At 32.6% G+C, this 16,724-nt stretch overlaps 1 protein-coding gene across 6 annotated transcripts in view; it reads left to right on the forward strand.

Moving 5' to 3' along the window:
* Positions 1-16,724, forward strand: part of LOC118186077 (dopamine D2-like receptor) — a 766,047-nt gene that overhangs the window by 300,789 nt on the left and 448,534 nt on the right. For all 6 annotated transcript variants that reach the window (XM_085812739.1, XM_085812755.1, XM_085812749.1 and 3 more), the window contains one exon: positions 7,076-8,600. In XM_085812739.1, coding sequence (XP_085668865.1) covers positions 8,262-8,600 — 339 coding nt within the window. In that variant the 5' untranslated portion in view covers positions 7,076-8,261. The remainder of the gene's footprint in view (positions 1-7,075; positions 8,601-16,724) is intronic.

Raw genomic sequence — 16,724 nt, forward strand, 5'->3', positions numbered from 1 at the left:
CAGTTCTTTATCTCCCGTTCTACTGGGCCGATTGAGGAAATTCAACTTGCGTTTTCGATGTTTCGAAAGCGCAACTTAGGACATGTATTCGATTTATATGTAGCATTGTTCTAATATAGGTATTTTGACACAAATACGGAAAGTTTCCTGAAATGACATACCAATTTTTTTTCCATATTTCAATTCTACGACTCGAATACACCGAACTGCCAGGTTTTCTAAAAATCAAAATCTCAAAATTTTAGCTCCTCAATGTTAATTGATTTTGTTATACTATATTTATTAATATCTCTTTTTTATTAGACTTAATTTGATTCTTCCTATCACTTTTTGGTGTGGTGTAGTGTGGTGGTATTTAATTATGGCAAAGCACACTAGGGCTATCTGCCTAAGGGGAGGGATGCCTTCGTGGAGGACTTTTTAAGGGAAACTGACTCGTATACACGTTACACATGGGAAAAACCACGAAAACACCCATGCAGCCAGCCCGTTCGCGGGATTCGAACCTCGGACCGAACTACCAGTGTTCAGCGACTTTACCGCTCGGCCGCTGGTGGGCCCCTATCACTTTTTGGAATTTAGGTTCATTCCAAATAAAATTCGTCCATTTTGATAATTTTTTTAAAACATTTTTATTTTTAAATAACTTATATAAATTTTTCGAAAAAAAATTTTGAATTATAATCTATAAGATTTTTAACATCATCTTAAATTAGATGTATTTTTAAGCATACTCCCAAAATATTATAGTTTTTAATCAAAATTTCCGAAGATATACGTGAATTTATATACTGGCGGGTTTTGAAATTTGGCATATTTGTAAAAAGCGATAATGACATCAAATGTGGTTTATGCACTTTGTTAAAGTTATTTGGAAGTAGGGAACGAAGTGACTCCTTTTACGCTCATGCATAATGTAAAAAGGTTGGGACGAAGTGACTTTTTTCCCCGCTACTGGCATTGTGGAAGGGAAGGGAAAATAGGTTGCCATATATTAAAGAGATCGGCAAGTGAATTATTCTTGGCGCAATCCGAAAAAAATCGCCAAGATAAAGTTTTAAATTTCTCCGCAAATTTTGCAAAATTTAATATTTAGGCACAATTTGAATCGAAGAATCAAAATATGGACAAAATTTTAATATGTTATTTCAGAAAAAGTCCCATTTTGTGTCACAATGCTGTTAGAAAAACGCTATATATAAATCTAGTATATATCGTAAGTCGCGCTTCGAGATATGAAAAACGCAGTTAGAATTTCGTCTATCGGAGCAGTAGAACGGGAGATACAGAACTGTCCCCTCTTTTTTTTTCTCCACAGTGTACATAAGGCCCACCAGCGGCTGAGCGGTAACGACGCTGAACACTGGTAGTTCGGTCTGAGGTTCGAATCCCGCGAACGGGCTGGATGCATGGACGTTTTCGTGGTCTTCCCCATGTGTAACGTGTATGCGAGCCAGTTTCCCTTAGCAAGTCCTCCACGAAGGCATCCCTCCCCTTAGGCAGATAGCCCTCGTGTGCTTTGCCATAATTGAATAATCCAATCCAATCCAATCCACAGTGTGCATAATAAGTAGATTTTGAAATGAAATTAAATCATTAATAATTTCCATTACTTATTTGTTTTGTCTAAGTAAGTTTTTACGTTACAGAAAAGCAACCAGAAATATTTTTTTTTTCACAAGATAATCAGTAGTAAAAAAATACAGCTATGACATTATCGACGTTTATTTTTAACAAAGCAAGTTTGCATTCTCTCTCTCTCTCTCTCTCATTCTTTACAACTTACATGAAAATTATTGCATGTATGAGTAAATCTTGTTTTCTTTCCGGCAGCTGAAGTGAAATTTTTGATTTTGCTTATTTATCTTTTCCCGGTGTAGCTGAAAACCGCTAATTAGAAGGTGGTAAAATCATTAAAATCTGCTAGTTCGTTTCGCTTCGATTCTTGGAAGAATCAAATGATTCCAGCTACATGACTACCTTTACATTACGAAATAATTGAAGCAGTAGTTTACACGTTACTAATTACTCACAAACTAATTGTCATAATATTCTAAAGCAATTTTAAACGAATATTTCACTGTTTCAAAGACGGTCGGTTCTCTGATGCACAAATGAAGCAAATCTAAAATGTATATCTTCGGTAATAACTTTCTGTTGAAGACATCTATTTAAAATTAGTTGTTTCATTATTAATGAGATTCCCCCACCCCTGGAAAAAAACATTCCGAATTGCATTGCTTATTGTTTTGTTACACAGAAGAACAAAATCGTTGCGTACTTATGGGTTCGTAGTAGATCGAACCGTCGTGATTTGGGTCGTGTCGTGCACCGTATACATGGGATATTATTTGCGCCACTAAAGTTGCCATCAGACATGGAAATTGTTTGTCTGTGACGAACATCGGAGAATGGACGCTCTTCGAACCCGCGATGTTTTAATAATGCATTGTAGGGTTTTCCTTATTTTGCAAAACAAATGATTTTAAATTGGATACCTTTCCGGAACCTCTCATTTTCACCTCGCATTTTCTCGCCAAGATGCAAATTTAAAGTTAAGTGAGTATTTAAACGCACGAATCGTATAGTTTATTTAGAGCATGATTTTGCTAGCCAGCATACATTACTGGTTGTCCTCTCTGTTACGCGGAGTTGCTGAAGCCGTTTAGGTAATTTAATACGTATAATCCCGGATAGGTTGTTGAGTCAGCCTAGTTAGCCTTAACTTAAGTTGTAAGTTCATCGCTACTCTTTATTTATTGTGTAACGATTCTTACTTTCGACCGCAAGTCGTCGGTGTTATGGTAAGCACGAAGTAAGTGCCTTGGTTACTTTTACCCTTCTTCTGTGCTGGTATTCTTTACACCTGTGCGACAAGTCGCCAGGCTCATTTGTAGGATCTAGCAGAGTTAACTAACATAAATTACAATACTCCCAATATTTTGTTTTAAGCGCCGCAAAATTCACATTAGAAGCAGAAGATACTGCCTCAAACCCATTGGTCTTTTTTAGAAGCTCTTCTTGTGGTTGCAATATAAATCTGTCGTTAAGAATTATGGCAATGCGCCTTATAAAGCCCAACCTGGCAATTTACTCTGAAGGACTATCGAATTCATTTTGACATTTTGCGGCGAAAACTTTAAAAGACTGTACCACTTTTCAAATCCTTGCCACCATATATTATCGCCCTGTGTTATATTTAAATAAATTAAGTAATGAAGAATTTGCATAATTCTATTTATGTTTCTCGCATCGTGATAAAACAATAGTATCTAGAGCCATGCAATTTTTTTCTTTTTTTTTTTTTTTACAAATGGCGAGGATTTGCCTATGGTGGCTTTGGCCACTACTAAGGCCAGAAGTGGTGGTCATTTTATTGTGAAAGCAACTAATAGGCGACCACCGTTACCTCCTCTGAAGGGATAGACAATTTTGCATCCATTTCTTCTTCGGAATTCGAATCCGGGCTATTTGGTATAGCAGTCAGGCTACCCTAACCACTACATACCGTCTGGGCGAGAGCTATCCAATTTTTGAATAACGAAATCTTCCACCGAATTTGGACATCTGGAAGCCCGAATTTGAAATTTGTTTTATTATCGATTTCAGATTTTGTAACACTTCAACGAATTTTTGGTTAACAAACTCTACTATTTCAAAGCGAAGCATGGCAACACTGTTTGAAAAAAAAAAAAAAAAAAAAAAAACATTTTTTATATCCAGCGCGCATGACTGTGTATTGGAAATTCTAAAGTTATGCTCATTTTAAAATTATTTTGCGATATTGCTGTTGAACTGAATTTTACGGTTTCAGTGCGAAGAACATGATATTTAATAAATAAAAGTAATACACAAAACGTTAAGAAAACGCCTCTTAGGAAATTTAAAATCTGAAACCTTTCAGATATTTTTTTACTATTTATTAATTCTTTCGAATCAACGAACTTTATCAGTCCTTTATGTTGAACTAGCAGCTTCGCTGCCAGCCTTCGTCTGGCTTTTAAATGTACCGGAAAAATGGCTGAAGGGAACATCAAACATTAAATTTATAAAAACTGCGTAGAATTTTACTCTGCAGAACAACTTCATAAAAAACGTTATTACGTATAAAAAATGACAATGAAATAAGCAATATCCCTTAATACAAACATGAATTATTCTAATAAATAAATTAACCAACTTCTCTTTGCAAAATCTTAAGAAATCAAATGGTATAAAGGAGGTTAAGAACTTTGTTTCCTAAAACAATCACTCAAAACTTTTCAATATTTTAAAAACAGTGAAATGAGCAATAAATAACATGAAAGCAACTCAAAAAACATAAAATTCTGAAAAGCAAAGTATAGTTAATGATATTTTATCTTATATTTTCAAGAGAAAAAAATTTCAATGAAATAAGCTGTATCCCTTAATGCAAATATTAATTATCCTAATAAAAAAATTAACCAACTTTCCGTTGGAGGAAAAAAATCACGCAAAACTTTTCAATATCTTACAAACAGTGAAATAAGCAAACACTAACATGAAAGCAACTCAAAAAACATAAAATTCCGCGCAGAAGTTTACTCTGCAGAACAACTTTATATAAAAAAAATCAATAAAAACGTATTATATATATATATATAATATATATATATATATATAAATGACAATGAAATATGCCAATCTCTTAAAAATAGTGACATAAGAAATACGATGAAAAATTGCTGCCAAATCCATATTTCTAAAAGAATGAAATTATTCAAATTGATGCGATTTCATCAAAAATCTATCAACAACAATAAGACAGGAAAATTGTTGCCAAAATCGCATTTTTAAAGATGTGAGATGTGAGATGTGAGAAGTGTACTCGGAAGCTTCATTTAAAAAAAATTTTAAAAATACAAAATATTATCATTTTTCCAAAATTCGTTTTGTAAAAGCAGTCGCAAGGACGAAAGTTTAACGTGTCCAAAAATCAAAGAAAAATAAGCTGTACATTTTGAAAAATAAACTTTTATAGAAAAAAATCCCGTTGAAAAGGTGTTAAGCTCCCTTTGTTAAATAAATTCGTATTGAATCGAATTACTGAAATGTGAAATTTATTTTAAGTTCGTAAATAGCTAAGTGTCTACGTTTCATGACGATGTAAAAATGGAGTGTGTAGAGTAAAATCTCGCTTTCCTAGAGCCCATTATGTCTCAAAATGACGCGATTTCGTCACAAAACACAAAATAAAAAAAATTCGAATTCGAATTTCGAAAAAATCGCTTCGAGGTGCACTGGCTCTTCTCTAGATGCACCCATATACCAAATTTCGTATCCCTGGGTCTATTAAACCCTTAAATGCCGCGGGCGTATATATACGCCTTGCTCAGCCGATGCGTTAACTGCCCCAGGCGTATATATACGTCCTTCCAAACTGTTATCATTTGCTTTGCGCTGCTACACCTAAAATTATTCGCAAAGTTAACGCATCGGCTGCGCATCTGGGGCAGTTAACGCATCGGCTGAGCAAGGCATATATATACGCCCGCGGCAGTTAAGGGGTCAACTTACGCGCAGCGCGAACGAAAGGCACACACACACACAGACGGACTCTTTCTTTTATTATATGTAGAGATTATATAAAATTTTGAGCCCTTCACAACTAGCTTTTGATAGCGTTTCACGAGAATTTGAGAAACTCCAAATAAACTGTTTTGTTACATTACTTCTGTTGTGGCGACTGTGGTATGTTTTCAATTCCTCCTGTGAAGAGACGTTTTCTACAGAGATCTGCATTTTAAGCGTTAAGAATGCTCAGACATCTCCAGGCGGTAAATCTGTGTTTCGTGGCTAGTACTGCTCCATCGATTTCACCCAATCATACCAATGTCACGACAACTTTTAAAAACCATTTTTCTTGAGCAAATGCAGCCCTTTTGCCTTATGCCTCCAAGCAAATGGCTTTCCAAGATGTTTGTACTATAATAATTATTACTCGCTGTCTGTCTGACAATCTTTACATATATTCATGCATTCTCAGAACGTGCTTTGTCAATCATTTGCACGTTACTGTCATTTAAATGTCTCTAGTTATGTGTTTCTCTATCAGATACATTATACATATTATACATCATAATATTTTAAATGCTTCATTACTATTCTTTCTAAGTTTAAAATAAAATTTAGCTACAGTACTCTTACAGGGATTTTTTCCTCACCCCCTCACAATAAAACGCACAATATTTCTCGTCACTTCGTAATACAGCCTTAAAACATTTGGAATGCTACCTGTGAATGTTTCTTAATATAATCTCCTTATTAGCCCAAAGAGGCGATTTGCCCTGAAGGGCTATTAATTTCGTTTCGGCATTTAGCGTCGGCTCACTATAAATGTCGGTTCACTTTTCAAACTGTTGCCACCGAACGTTAGAGACGTGCATTATATTTAAAGAAATTAAATAATGAAAAATCTGCATAAATGTACGTAGGTTTCTCGCATTGTGATAAAACAACGATAAAAAGAGCCATCAAATTTTGAATAAAGTAATCCTCCACCGAATATGGGCATCTGGAAGCCATAATTTGGAATTTGGTTTACTATCGATTACATATCTTGTAACACTTTAACTAATTTTTGATTAACGAACTCGACGATTTCAGAGCAAGCAATGACAATACTGTAGGAAAAAAAAACATTTTTATCTCCAGTGCGCGAGACTGTGAATCGGAAATTCTAAAGATGTGCCCTTTTAAAATTATTTTGCGATATTGCTCTTGAACTGAATGTAATGGCTTAAGTGCGAAGAACGGGATATTTAATAAATAAAGGTAACACTCAAAATGTTAAGAAACGCCCTCTTTGGATGTAATTTAAAAGCTGAAATCTTTCAGATTTTTTATTCTTTTTTTTATTTTTTTGTATTTTTATGCTGTTGAATTGAGTTTTATAGTTTAAGTGCGAAGAATGTGATATTTAATAAGTAAAGGTAAGACACAAAACGTTAAAAATCTTTAGATTTCTTTCAGATTTATTTTTTTATTTGTATGCAATTTTACATTGCAGTATGAATTACCTGTTTGTCACTAATTTATACTTTATTTTTTTCAGGGATGGTAATGAAAGAAATGAGGCTTACGTAACAGACCATCTATAAATACGCAAATAGAAGCAAATCAAATTCAATTTTGGACATTGTCACTTTCTAAACGCATTCTGTAAAATTATGCTATAAATGGAACATAGTGATCTGCTGTTAAGTACAGATAATGCTGAAGATGACAAACGTATTATTTTCTATTATTACATCTCTGGTGTTCAGACTGTTTCTAATTAAATGTTTTACTGTAATTGTCTTCTCGGCAGACATAAATTCACGAATTAAACATTTAAAATACTTTGAAACTCTTTTTAACGTGCTTGCAATTTTCCAAGTATTGAAATCAATGAAAATAAATTTTACTGCACAATATATGTTCCTTCTGCAAATGCAATGATCAGTTATAAATGCGTGTATGAAATATGGAGAGACTTTTCGATGATATCTCTGAAAATAATCAAAAATATATCTCTCTTTTCAAAACTCTGTGGGAATTTTGAGTTTATATTATAAGTTTTATTAAACTGACTTAACTTTTATCAAAGAAGCTGTTAAAAATTGTGTAATTTTAGTCTATATGATGTAATATAGTGAATATAAATTTGCAGCCATAACTTATCTGGATATTGTTTCGAAGATACTTGAAATCTATACTCTGATTAAGGTCATTGACAATGTATAACTTTCACTGTTCAATTAGAATTCTGGTGAGTTTCGCTTTCGGTTCTGTTTACCTTAGAATTTAGAAGATCACCTAAATTACGTTTGTGAAGAATCTGGAAATATTTACATATCCGAAATTCAATTATTATGGCCAAAGAAAAACTATTTCTAAATTATTCGAATGCTTGCTTAATTCTTTATAGACTACTCTTAGAAATACTGTAAATACTGTAAAAGTTTGAGCTTTCAGTTCTCATATTCGTGTAGGACAGAAATGTACATACTTCTCAACTTAATGCTGACAATTACATACGCATCGTGGTGTTAAATACCATTTAGATCTTAAAACATGGCTTCAATAAGAGAAATTACTTCTAATTTGACTTCTGGATTTGTTTCTGAACCTTATATCTGAATCTGAGAAAAAACTCAACGTTTCAATGAAAACAGACAACGTATAACATTCTGTTGTCCACTGTATCTGCAAAGTACTTGTGGATTGAAAAAGAAAGGAACTTTAGTTTTCCAATAATCATGGAAACTACAATGATAGAAAATTATGATTCTATCTTGAATCTTACTGATTCCAATTCTACAGAATGCGAAGAGTCGAACTCTTCCATGTGTATATGGAATGCTACGAGCAAACTTCAGAACGGAACTACAACAAATAATCTGGCGACGATGAAAGTATATTGGGCACTGATGATGATACCGTTGCCCCTAGTGGCAGTAGTTGGTAATATCCTGGTTATTCTAAGCGTCTACAAAGAAAGGTCCCTGCAGACGGCTACGAATTATTTCATCGTCAGCTTGGCATTTGCGGATCTGCTTGTGGCAGCAGTTGTCATGCCGTTTGCTGTGTATGTCTTGGTAAGTAGCTTTTGATCTTCTATTTTTTACTTATGCTTTAGATGAGTTAGCAGGATCTCGAAACTTGATCTATGAATAACGTAGATCAGAATTTTCTATTATGTAGGAAATTTATTAATTACTATATTATGTCAAGAAGATTATATTATTAAATATTAAGAAACTTAGTACATTTGCGGCATGCATTTAGCTTTTATTTTTGAAGATGTATTATATACATGTAAAAATTGCATATTTTGTAGATGTATTATATACGCACATATATACATACATCTATACGTACATCTATACATACATCTATACATATATACATATTATATCTATACATCTATACGTACATAACGAAAACGTAGGTTAAGTATGAGCAGGGCCACCTATTATTTACCCAGAGTGAGTAGGTAGGGCCCCTTACACTGGCTATTCAGATTAGCAACACCATCCTGGGACCAACGGTACCATTCTGGTGCCGACGTGCTCCTGTTTTCTGTTTCTGGTGTAACCGACATCGCAAGATCTGCTACCGCTGACTGTGTCAGCGGTTGTCCATTCATATCCCAGATCTACTTTTCCTGGTAGAGTATTTAAATGCGTATTCGTCATACCTAGCCATTCATCGCTTATAGGTAAGGTCTTCGGCTTAAATGTATTTAAAGTAGGAAGAGGTAAAACATTTAGCGAGGAGAGTTGGTTAAATTTCGAAGAACGTGTTTCGAAGGTCTTGACCATGCTTTCTTTCGCTGATGGTGTAAAAATGAGATCCAGATCCACGTGAAAAAAACCTTAGGGTTTCATTTTGTAGTAGCCATCCGGCGATAAAGTATGGCTAAATATTAAGCAGGATGTGCTGCAAATTCTGCACGCTAGTTCTTGTTGCTAATGTTTGTTCTTTTTCCGACTAATTTCATTAACGGATTTCTTAAATAATAGGGAGACCGGAAAGTAATGTCGTTTCTGCACATGTCGACAACAACATGCTAAGGGCAGAAGTGGAAGCAAATCCATGTCAAACACTCTTAGCCAACCTCGGCCGATCATCCAAGAACATTTAAAACAGAATGGAAAAATAAGTAAAGCAGAGTCCCCCATAATCTGTCCGAAGAGAACAAAGCCAACCGATCCATCACATGCAACGTATTGCTTCAACGGCGCCATACAGAACCGTTTTTTGTTCATTTGATTACTGGAGACGAAAAATGGGTCCTATATGATAATCCAAAACGCAAAAGGCAGTTTTAATAGGGATTACAAAGGCTTTACATCCCAAAAAGGTTCTTTTGTGTGTTTGGTGGAGCATTCGCGGAATGGTTCATTTTGAATTGCTGAAACCTGGACAAATTGTTAATGCAGATCTTTATTGTGAACAATTGGAACGAGTGAACCAATCTTTAATCGAAAAATATCCTGCGTTTATGAAAAGAATTTATATTTTAATACAAAAATAATTTCAGCTTCAGCATTTCCCGAAATTTTTTATATAAAAATTCTTAATGATCACTGATCATTTTCTCATACGTAATTGCCATTGCACGTATTTGCCTGACTAGTTTGGTAACTAGACGAACAAATAATACGTATAATGCTGCATAACCTTACTTCATTCACATACATCTATACGTACATATTTACGTACATCTATACGTACGTATTTTTCGTTTAAATTTATTGTTTCTTTGCTATTATAAATTTAAAAGTATTTCATCCATTCAGATTGTGTATACTTTAAAAAAAACAATTAGGCATTCTAAATATCGTAAAACCTCTTTTACTTCTCCCTGGATAAATATGATAATTAAAATTTTAAATACATATTACTCAAACAATTAGTGTAATTATAAGTAATTAAAAAGAATCTGCAAATATGTCTTCGTAATTTTATTTTTAATGTTGTTTCAATGGTTTTAAGGAGAGTCAGTAAATACCAGTAATATTAATCATTTTAACAAAAAAAAAAAAAAAAAAAAAAAAAAATTAAAATTCTAGTATCGGAGAGAATACGTACACATTTAGGAAAGAAAGCTTTAGAAAACGTTGCCTGCCTACTTTATTTCTTTTTCCTTTTTAATTCAATTTCAATTCCCCTGGAGGTAAAGAATATTTTACTGAGATCACGTCTTGGTGTAGGTAGTGAAACTGTTAATTCAAGGAAATAATTATATAGTTCCTTCTAGAGGGGGGGAATCGAGTTACTCTATTTAAACTCTTTATTCTATTTAAGTTCGTTTAGTTACTCTATTTAGTTTATCCAGTTTTTCTGCAGAATCCCGGGAAAAACTTCGCTAAATAGAAAAATTCGAGGGTTATATATAACTGATTTTTAGGTTATTTAATACGTATTTTTTTATAAAATTTTAAGCGTTGAATTTAACATATATTCGAATGGAATATCTTAATATTTTACTACATCTTAATATTCGAAAGAGTCATCTGTAATAAACCTTGGAATCACTATTTTCCCGAGGCCCTTCCAAGCGGAAAAGGAAAGGGCCTCGAAAAAGAAAAATTAAAATATAAAAGTATGGTGAGCTGTCGTTTTTGGAGTATTTTGGTCAATTACAGATAAATTTTAATTTATATTCTTTATTACTTTTATTTTAATTAATTTTTAGTAAAGTTTTTAATAATTCTGTTCATATAAAATATATATAGAATATCTTGTTTTTATTTTTTTCTCATGTTTAGGTTTTTTAATTATTATAGTGAATGGGCATGAGATTATATCATAGCATAAGGAAAATTATACGTATTCTTCCTTTAAATGTATAGTATATAAATATCAGCTAAAAACGCTAATGGGTTCATACCTCATAAATGAAATTATTATAATTCCATCTTTATATTTATCTATAATAATATATACAGTGGTGGCCAAAATTGTGGACACTTTTGGAAATTTTTGTGTTTTTGAAATTTGTATACTTATAGAAAACGTTACGTTTCCAAAATGTAAACTTGTATATATCATTTTAAAGAGAATTTATTACTGAATTCAATACAAAACAAAAAATTCAATTATTTGCAATACAAAAAAAGTTAAACGATAATAGTTATCGATATACATTAGATAGTGATGATTTCAGTGAGTTATCAATACTTAGTAGGTTACCCTTTATTTTTGATTACAGCTTCACATCGACATTTCATTGATCTGACAAGAGTTTTAAGCTCTTCTTTCGTTATTACATGATGCCAGGAAACAATTATAGCCTCAATTAGTTCCCTTTTATTTGATGGGCGCCTCATTCGGACAAGAGTTTTCAAACGGTGCCACAAATTTTCGATAGGAATGAGGTGAGGACTGTTTCCTGGCCATGACAACAATTTAATGCTCTTTGTACGAAACCACTCTTTCGATATTTTGGTCGTGTGGCAAGGAGCAGAATCCTACTGAAAAATAAACGAAGCATTGTTGGGAAAGAGATCTCTGATGAAGGTAGACGTTTTGGTTCTAGAATAGTGTGAATGTATTTTCTGGCATTCAGTGTCCCATCGATGACATGAAGGCGACCAATACCATCTGCTGACATGCATGACCAAATCATAACGCTAACTGGGTTCTTCACAGTTGCTTGAATGCAGTGAGGATGTAGCTCTTCTCCTATTCTAGGTCTTACGTATTTTCGCCCATCACTACCGAATAACGATATCTTAGTTTCATCACTCCATATAACTTGTGACCCCTGATCATCTGTCCAATTAATGTGTTCATTTGCCCACTGTAGTCTTTTTTTTCGTTGCTGAAAATTAAGATAAGGCTTTTTTTCGTGGAATTCTACCTCTCAGTCCATCATCTGTTAATCTTCTCCTGATTGTTCTTGGACTGACAGAAACACCAGCATCATTCAGATCACTTCTGATGGCCGCTGATGACATTTTTCTATCTTAGAGACAAAGTCTTTTTATTCTTCTGTCATCAATAGATGTGGTGCACCTTTTTCGGCCTTTACCTTCTTTGTTTTTTATTGAATTTGTCTCCTGATATCGTAAACAAAACTTTCGGACTCCAGATGTAGCCACTGAACCACCCACCTGTCTTGCACTTTCCGCATTGGAAAGACCACTTTCTCGTAACACAATAATATTACATCTCTTTCTAGGTGTCCAATCTATTCTTTTATTTGATGTCATTGCTTCTTGACTAAATATTAAAAATTTTTAGAAAAATTCCTACTTGTAATTGCAGTGTATAAGAAACAGGTCCTCCTTCTACAGAACAAAGCAAAATAATGAATTGTTTCAAGTGTAAACATGATGTCAGATTCTACTGGCAGTTATTAACATTTGATTGGTTCTCAGAACAAGAACAGTGATCGGCCAGGAAAGCTAGACATTACAATCCACTTCATAACTGTGTTTTTTATTTATATTAAAGTACATATAACTTTTTTTGCATTGCAAATAATTAAATTTTGTGTTTTGTATTGAATTCAGTAATAAATTCTCTTTAAAACGATGTATACAAGTTTGCATTTTGCGAAACGTAACATTTTCTATAAGCATACAAAGTTCAAAAACATAAAAATTTCCAAAAGTGTCCATAATTTTGCCACCACTGTATGTTAAGATTTATAATTGTATTAAGATGTCAAGATTGATTTTTGATTTGATTTGGGTTAGAATTAAATAGAATTAGATTTATTGTTTTAATATATAAACGTTATAGTATAATTTCGATTGAATCTTGTTTGAAGTATTTCTTCGTTCAGAGTTTAGGTTCTGCAATTTTTATGTCTTTATTTTATTTTAGAAGAGAGGTAATGTTAGTTTTATGTTCTGTTATCTTAACTTATAAATTAGGAGGAGGGCCCTTTTTTTTTTTTTTGATTCCCTTCAGTTTGTGAAGGGGTTGATTGAGTAATGTGTTTCTTATTAATGAGATTACAAAACGTTATTCCTTTATTAATTATGATTATAGTAGTAAATGAGATTTTATGAATTATAGTTATATTAAGATTAATTGTTGGGGTAGTAGGGTCTTTTTCTCAGAGAAGAATTAAACGATTATTTGCTTATTCATCTATTCACCATATTGGTTGATTGATTATATGCCAAATTGAAAAGATAGGATTATGAATATATTATTTAATTATTTATTCAATTATTATATTAAGAGTAGTACTTCTTCTTTTAGAAGAAGAAATTGTGAGAATAATGGATGTAAGTAGGATTAAAAATAAATGACTATTTGTATTTGGGATATTAAATTTAGGTGGGATGCCACCTTTGTTAGGATTTTTTTTTTTTTTTTTTTTTGAAATGATGGGCTTTGATAAGATTTATCGAGTGTGATTTAGTAATATTAATATATATAATTATATTGTGAGTAGTAATATTTTATGTTATATTTTCGCATAGTTTATGATGTGGCAATAGGATTTAAAGTAGAGAGAAAGTGAATAGAGTCTTATTTTTATAAAAATAATAAGATTGATATATTATCAAGTATAAGAGTATTATTAGGTTTAATAGGAGGAGTAACTTTAAGAGTTTTATAGAATAGTAAGATAAATATTCTGTTAGCATTCAAGGTTAGGAGTGGAAGCTCATACTATGAATTTACAGTTCATCATCAATATGATTTCTAAAGTTGAGTATATTAAATTTGCAATTTAATGTTTTAATCAAACTAAGTTACTGCGATGAATTTATTCAACTAATCATAAGGATATTGGAACATTATATTTAATTTTTGGAGCTTGATCTGCAATAGTAGGAACTTCAATAAGAATAATTATTTGTACTGAATTAGGACGGACTGGAAGATTGTTAGGGTATGATCATCTATATAATGTAACTGTTACTGCTCATGCTTTTGTAATAATTTTTTTATAGTTATGCCTATTATAATTGGTGGATTTGGAAATTGATTAGTACCATTAATATTAGGAGCACCTGATATGGCTTTTCCGCGAATAAATAATTTAAGTTTTTGATTATTACCCCCCTTCATTATTTTTATTAATTATATCATCAATAGCTGAAATAGGGGTAGGAACAGGTTGAACTGTCTATCCTCCTTTAGCATCATTAACCCGCGGGAAGGCGCGTGGGGTGTATCATACTCCAACCCTACGTAAAAGTGGAATATTCCTAACTTGTGAAACTGAAATTCTGTGCTGCTTTCAGTAGCTGAGTTTCTAGTTGTGGTTGACTTTCAGAACCGCTTTTTCTTTGCCTGCGTGTTTCAGAAAAAGATTTATCGGTATTTTGTTGGAACTGGGGTATGACACACCCCACGCGCCTGTCCTTGTAAGTGTTTTTCTGACTGAATATTTAGTTCAGAAATTTATTTCTAGAGTGTAACAGTTAATATTTCTACTCGCAAATAATTTTAAAGTACTTGACATTAAATTCTTAAAAATTTCTAACTGCATTATGGTAAAAAGAATGAGTCCCTATGAACTGGAGATGCAACACATGTGAGATTTATTAGAAATATTTGAAAGCGATGAAGATTGCATTTCTGAAAGTGAAAATGAAACTAAGAATATTTTCTACAATGTTTTGGTTTCGAAAAGGATAAAACATTAATTCCTGATGTTCCTAAAAAAGGAAAAACTGTTCTGATGCTTTATATAACGATCATTATAACATTATAACATTGTATAACGATCATACTATAGATGATACTATTGGAGAAAATAAAACGTTAGGAATTATATGTTTTAATAATATGACTAAAGGAGCAGTGGATATGGGGGATGAAATGTCAGCCAATTATTCAATTGCCAGAATAACGAGAAGGTGGCCAATGATAATTTTCTTTCCTGCACTGAATGTTGCTGTAATAAATGCTTGAATTATATTACATTCAACTGCTAATCCACCAACAAGAAACAGAAGTCTGTTTTTGAAGGACTTAGCATTACAATTAATGAAAAAAAGTATTGAACAAAGATCAGAGATTAATACTTTTCCAAGAAATTGACGTACTGCATGCAAAACAAAAGCAGAAGTTTCGACGAAGAATTAAAACGAATACATGAAATTAGAAACAACTAAGTATGAAAGATGTGTTAAATTTTTTGCCCTCGCGCCAAGGACAGAAGAACGTGAATGGCAATGTTTAAAATGTGAAAACATTCTGTGCCAAGAACACATGAATGTATTTCGTTCAAAGTGTGAAGAAATAAAAAAAGTATGGTGTATTAGAGATGCAATGAAACTTAGAGGCATGATGTTTATTGTTTTCATTTATCTTAATTTTAACTCTAAGATTATTTCGGAAATTAATTTTTTGAAACCCAATTATTATTCACTTATTTATAATACACGAGAACAAAAAAAAAGTTTTAAAACTAAATAATACTACTTTTATTGTATTTTAAATATTGGGGTATGTGATACCCCACGCGCCCGTTCCAGTAACTTTTCTTGGTGCTATTTTTTCTTTACATTTAACTGGTGCTTCTTCTATTATAGGAGCAATTAATTTTATTTCTACTATTATTAATATACGTTCTTATGGAATAACTATAGAAAAAGTTCCTTTATTTGTATGATCAGTATTAATTACTGCAGTACTATTATTATTATCATTACCTGTTCTTGCTGGAGCAATTACCATATTATTAACTGATTGAAATTTTAATACTTCTTTTTTTGATCCTTCAGGAGGAGGAGATCCAATTTTATTTCAACATTGATTTTGATTTTTTGGGCATCCAGAGGTGTATATTTTAATTTTACCTGGATTTGGTATTATTTCTCATGTGATTAGTGCTTCTGTTGGGAAGCGAGAACCTTTTGGAAGATTAGGGATAATTTATTCTATAGTAGGAATTAGGGGAATAGGATTTGTTGTATGAGCCCATCATATATTTTCTGTAGGGATAGATGTTGATACACGAGCTTATTTGACTGCTGCTACTATAATTATTGCAGTGCCTACTGGTATTAGGGTTTTTAGATGAATAGAATTACATATGTTAATGTATCACTGCGTGGAACCATTTTAACCTTGCTTCATCGACTCTTCGTAAATGCGCGCTTTTTCACGTTTGATACTTTGGATCGCTAGAATCAAAGTTCCACGAAATATTGCCTCCATTTCAGGATGGTCGATAAATTATTTTGAAAAATAGTATTTTATGGCAATGTCTTTCTGCTTTTTACCATTGTTCTCTC

This window comes from Stegodyphus dumicola, chromosome 1 (genome assembly GCF_044657685.1).
Source record: "Stegodyphus dumicola isolate Sdum_Otavi_A_Nest chromosome 1, ASM4465768v1".
Classification (NCBI taxonomy): domain Eukaryota; kingdom Metazoa; phylum Arthropoda; class Arachnida; order Araneae; family Eresidae; genus Stegodyphus; species Stegodyphus dumicola.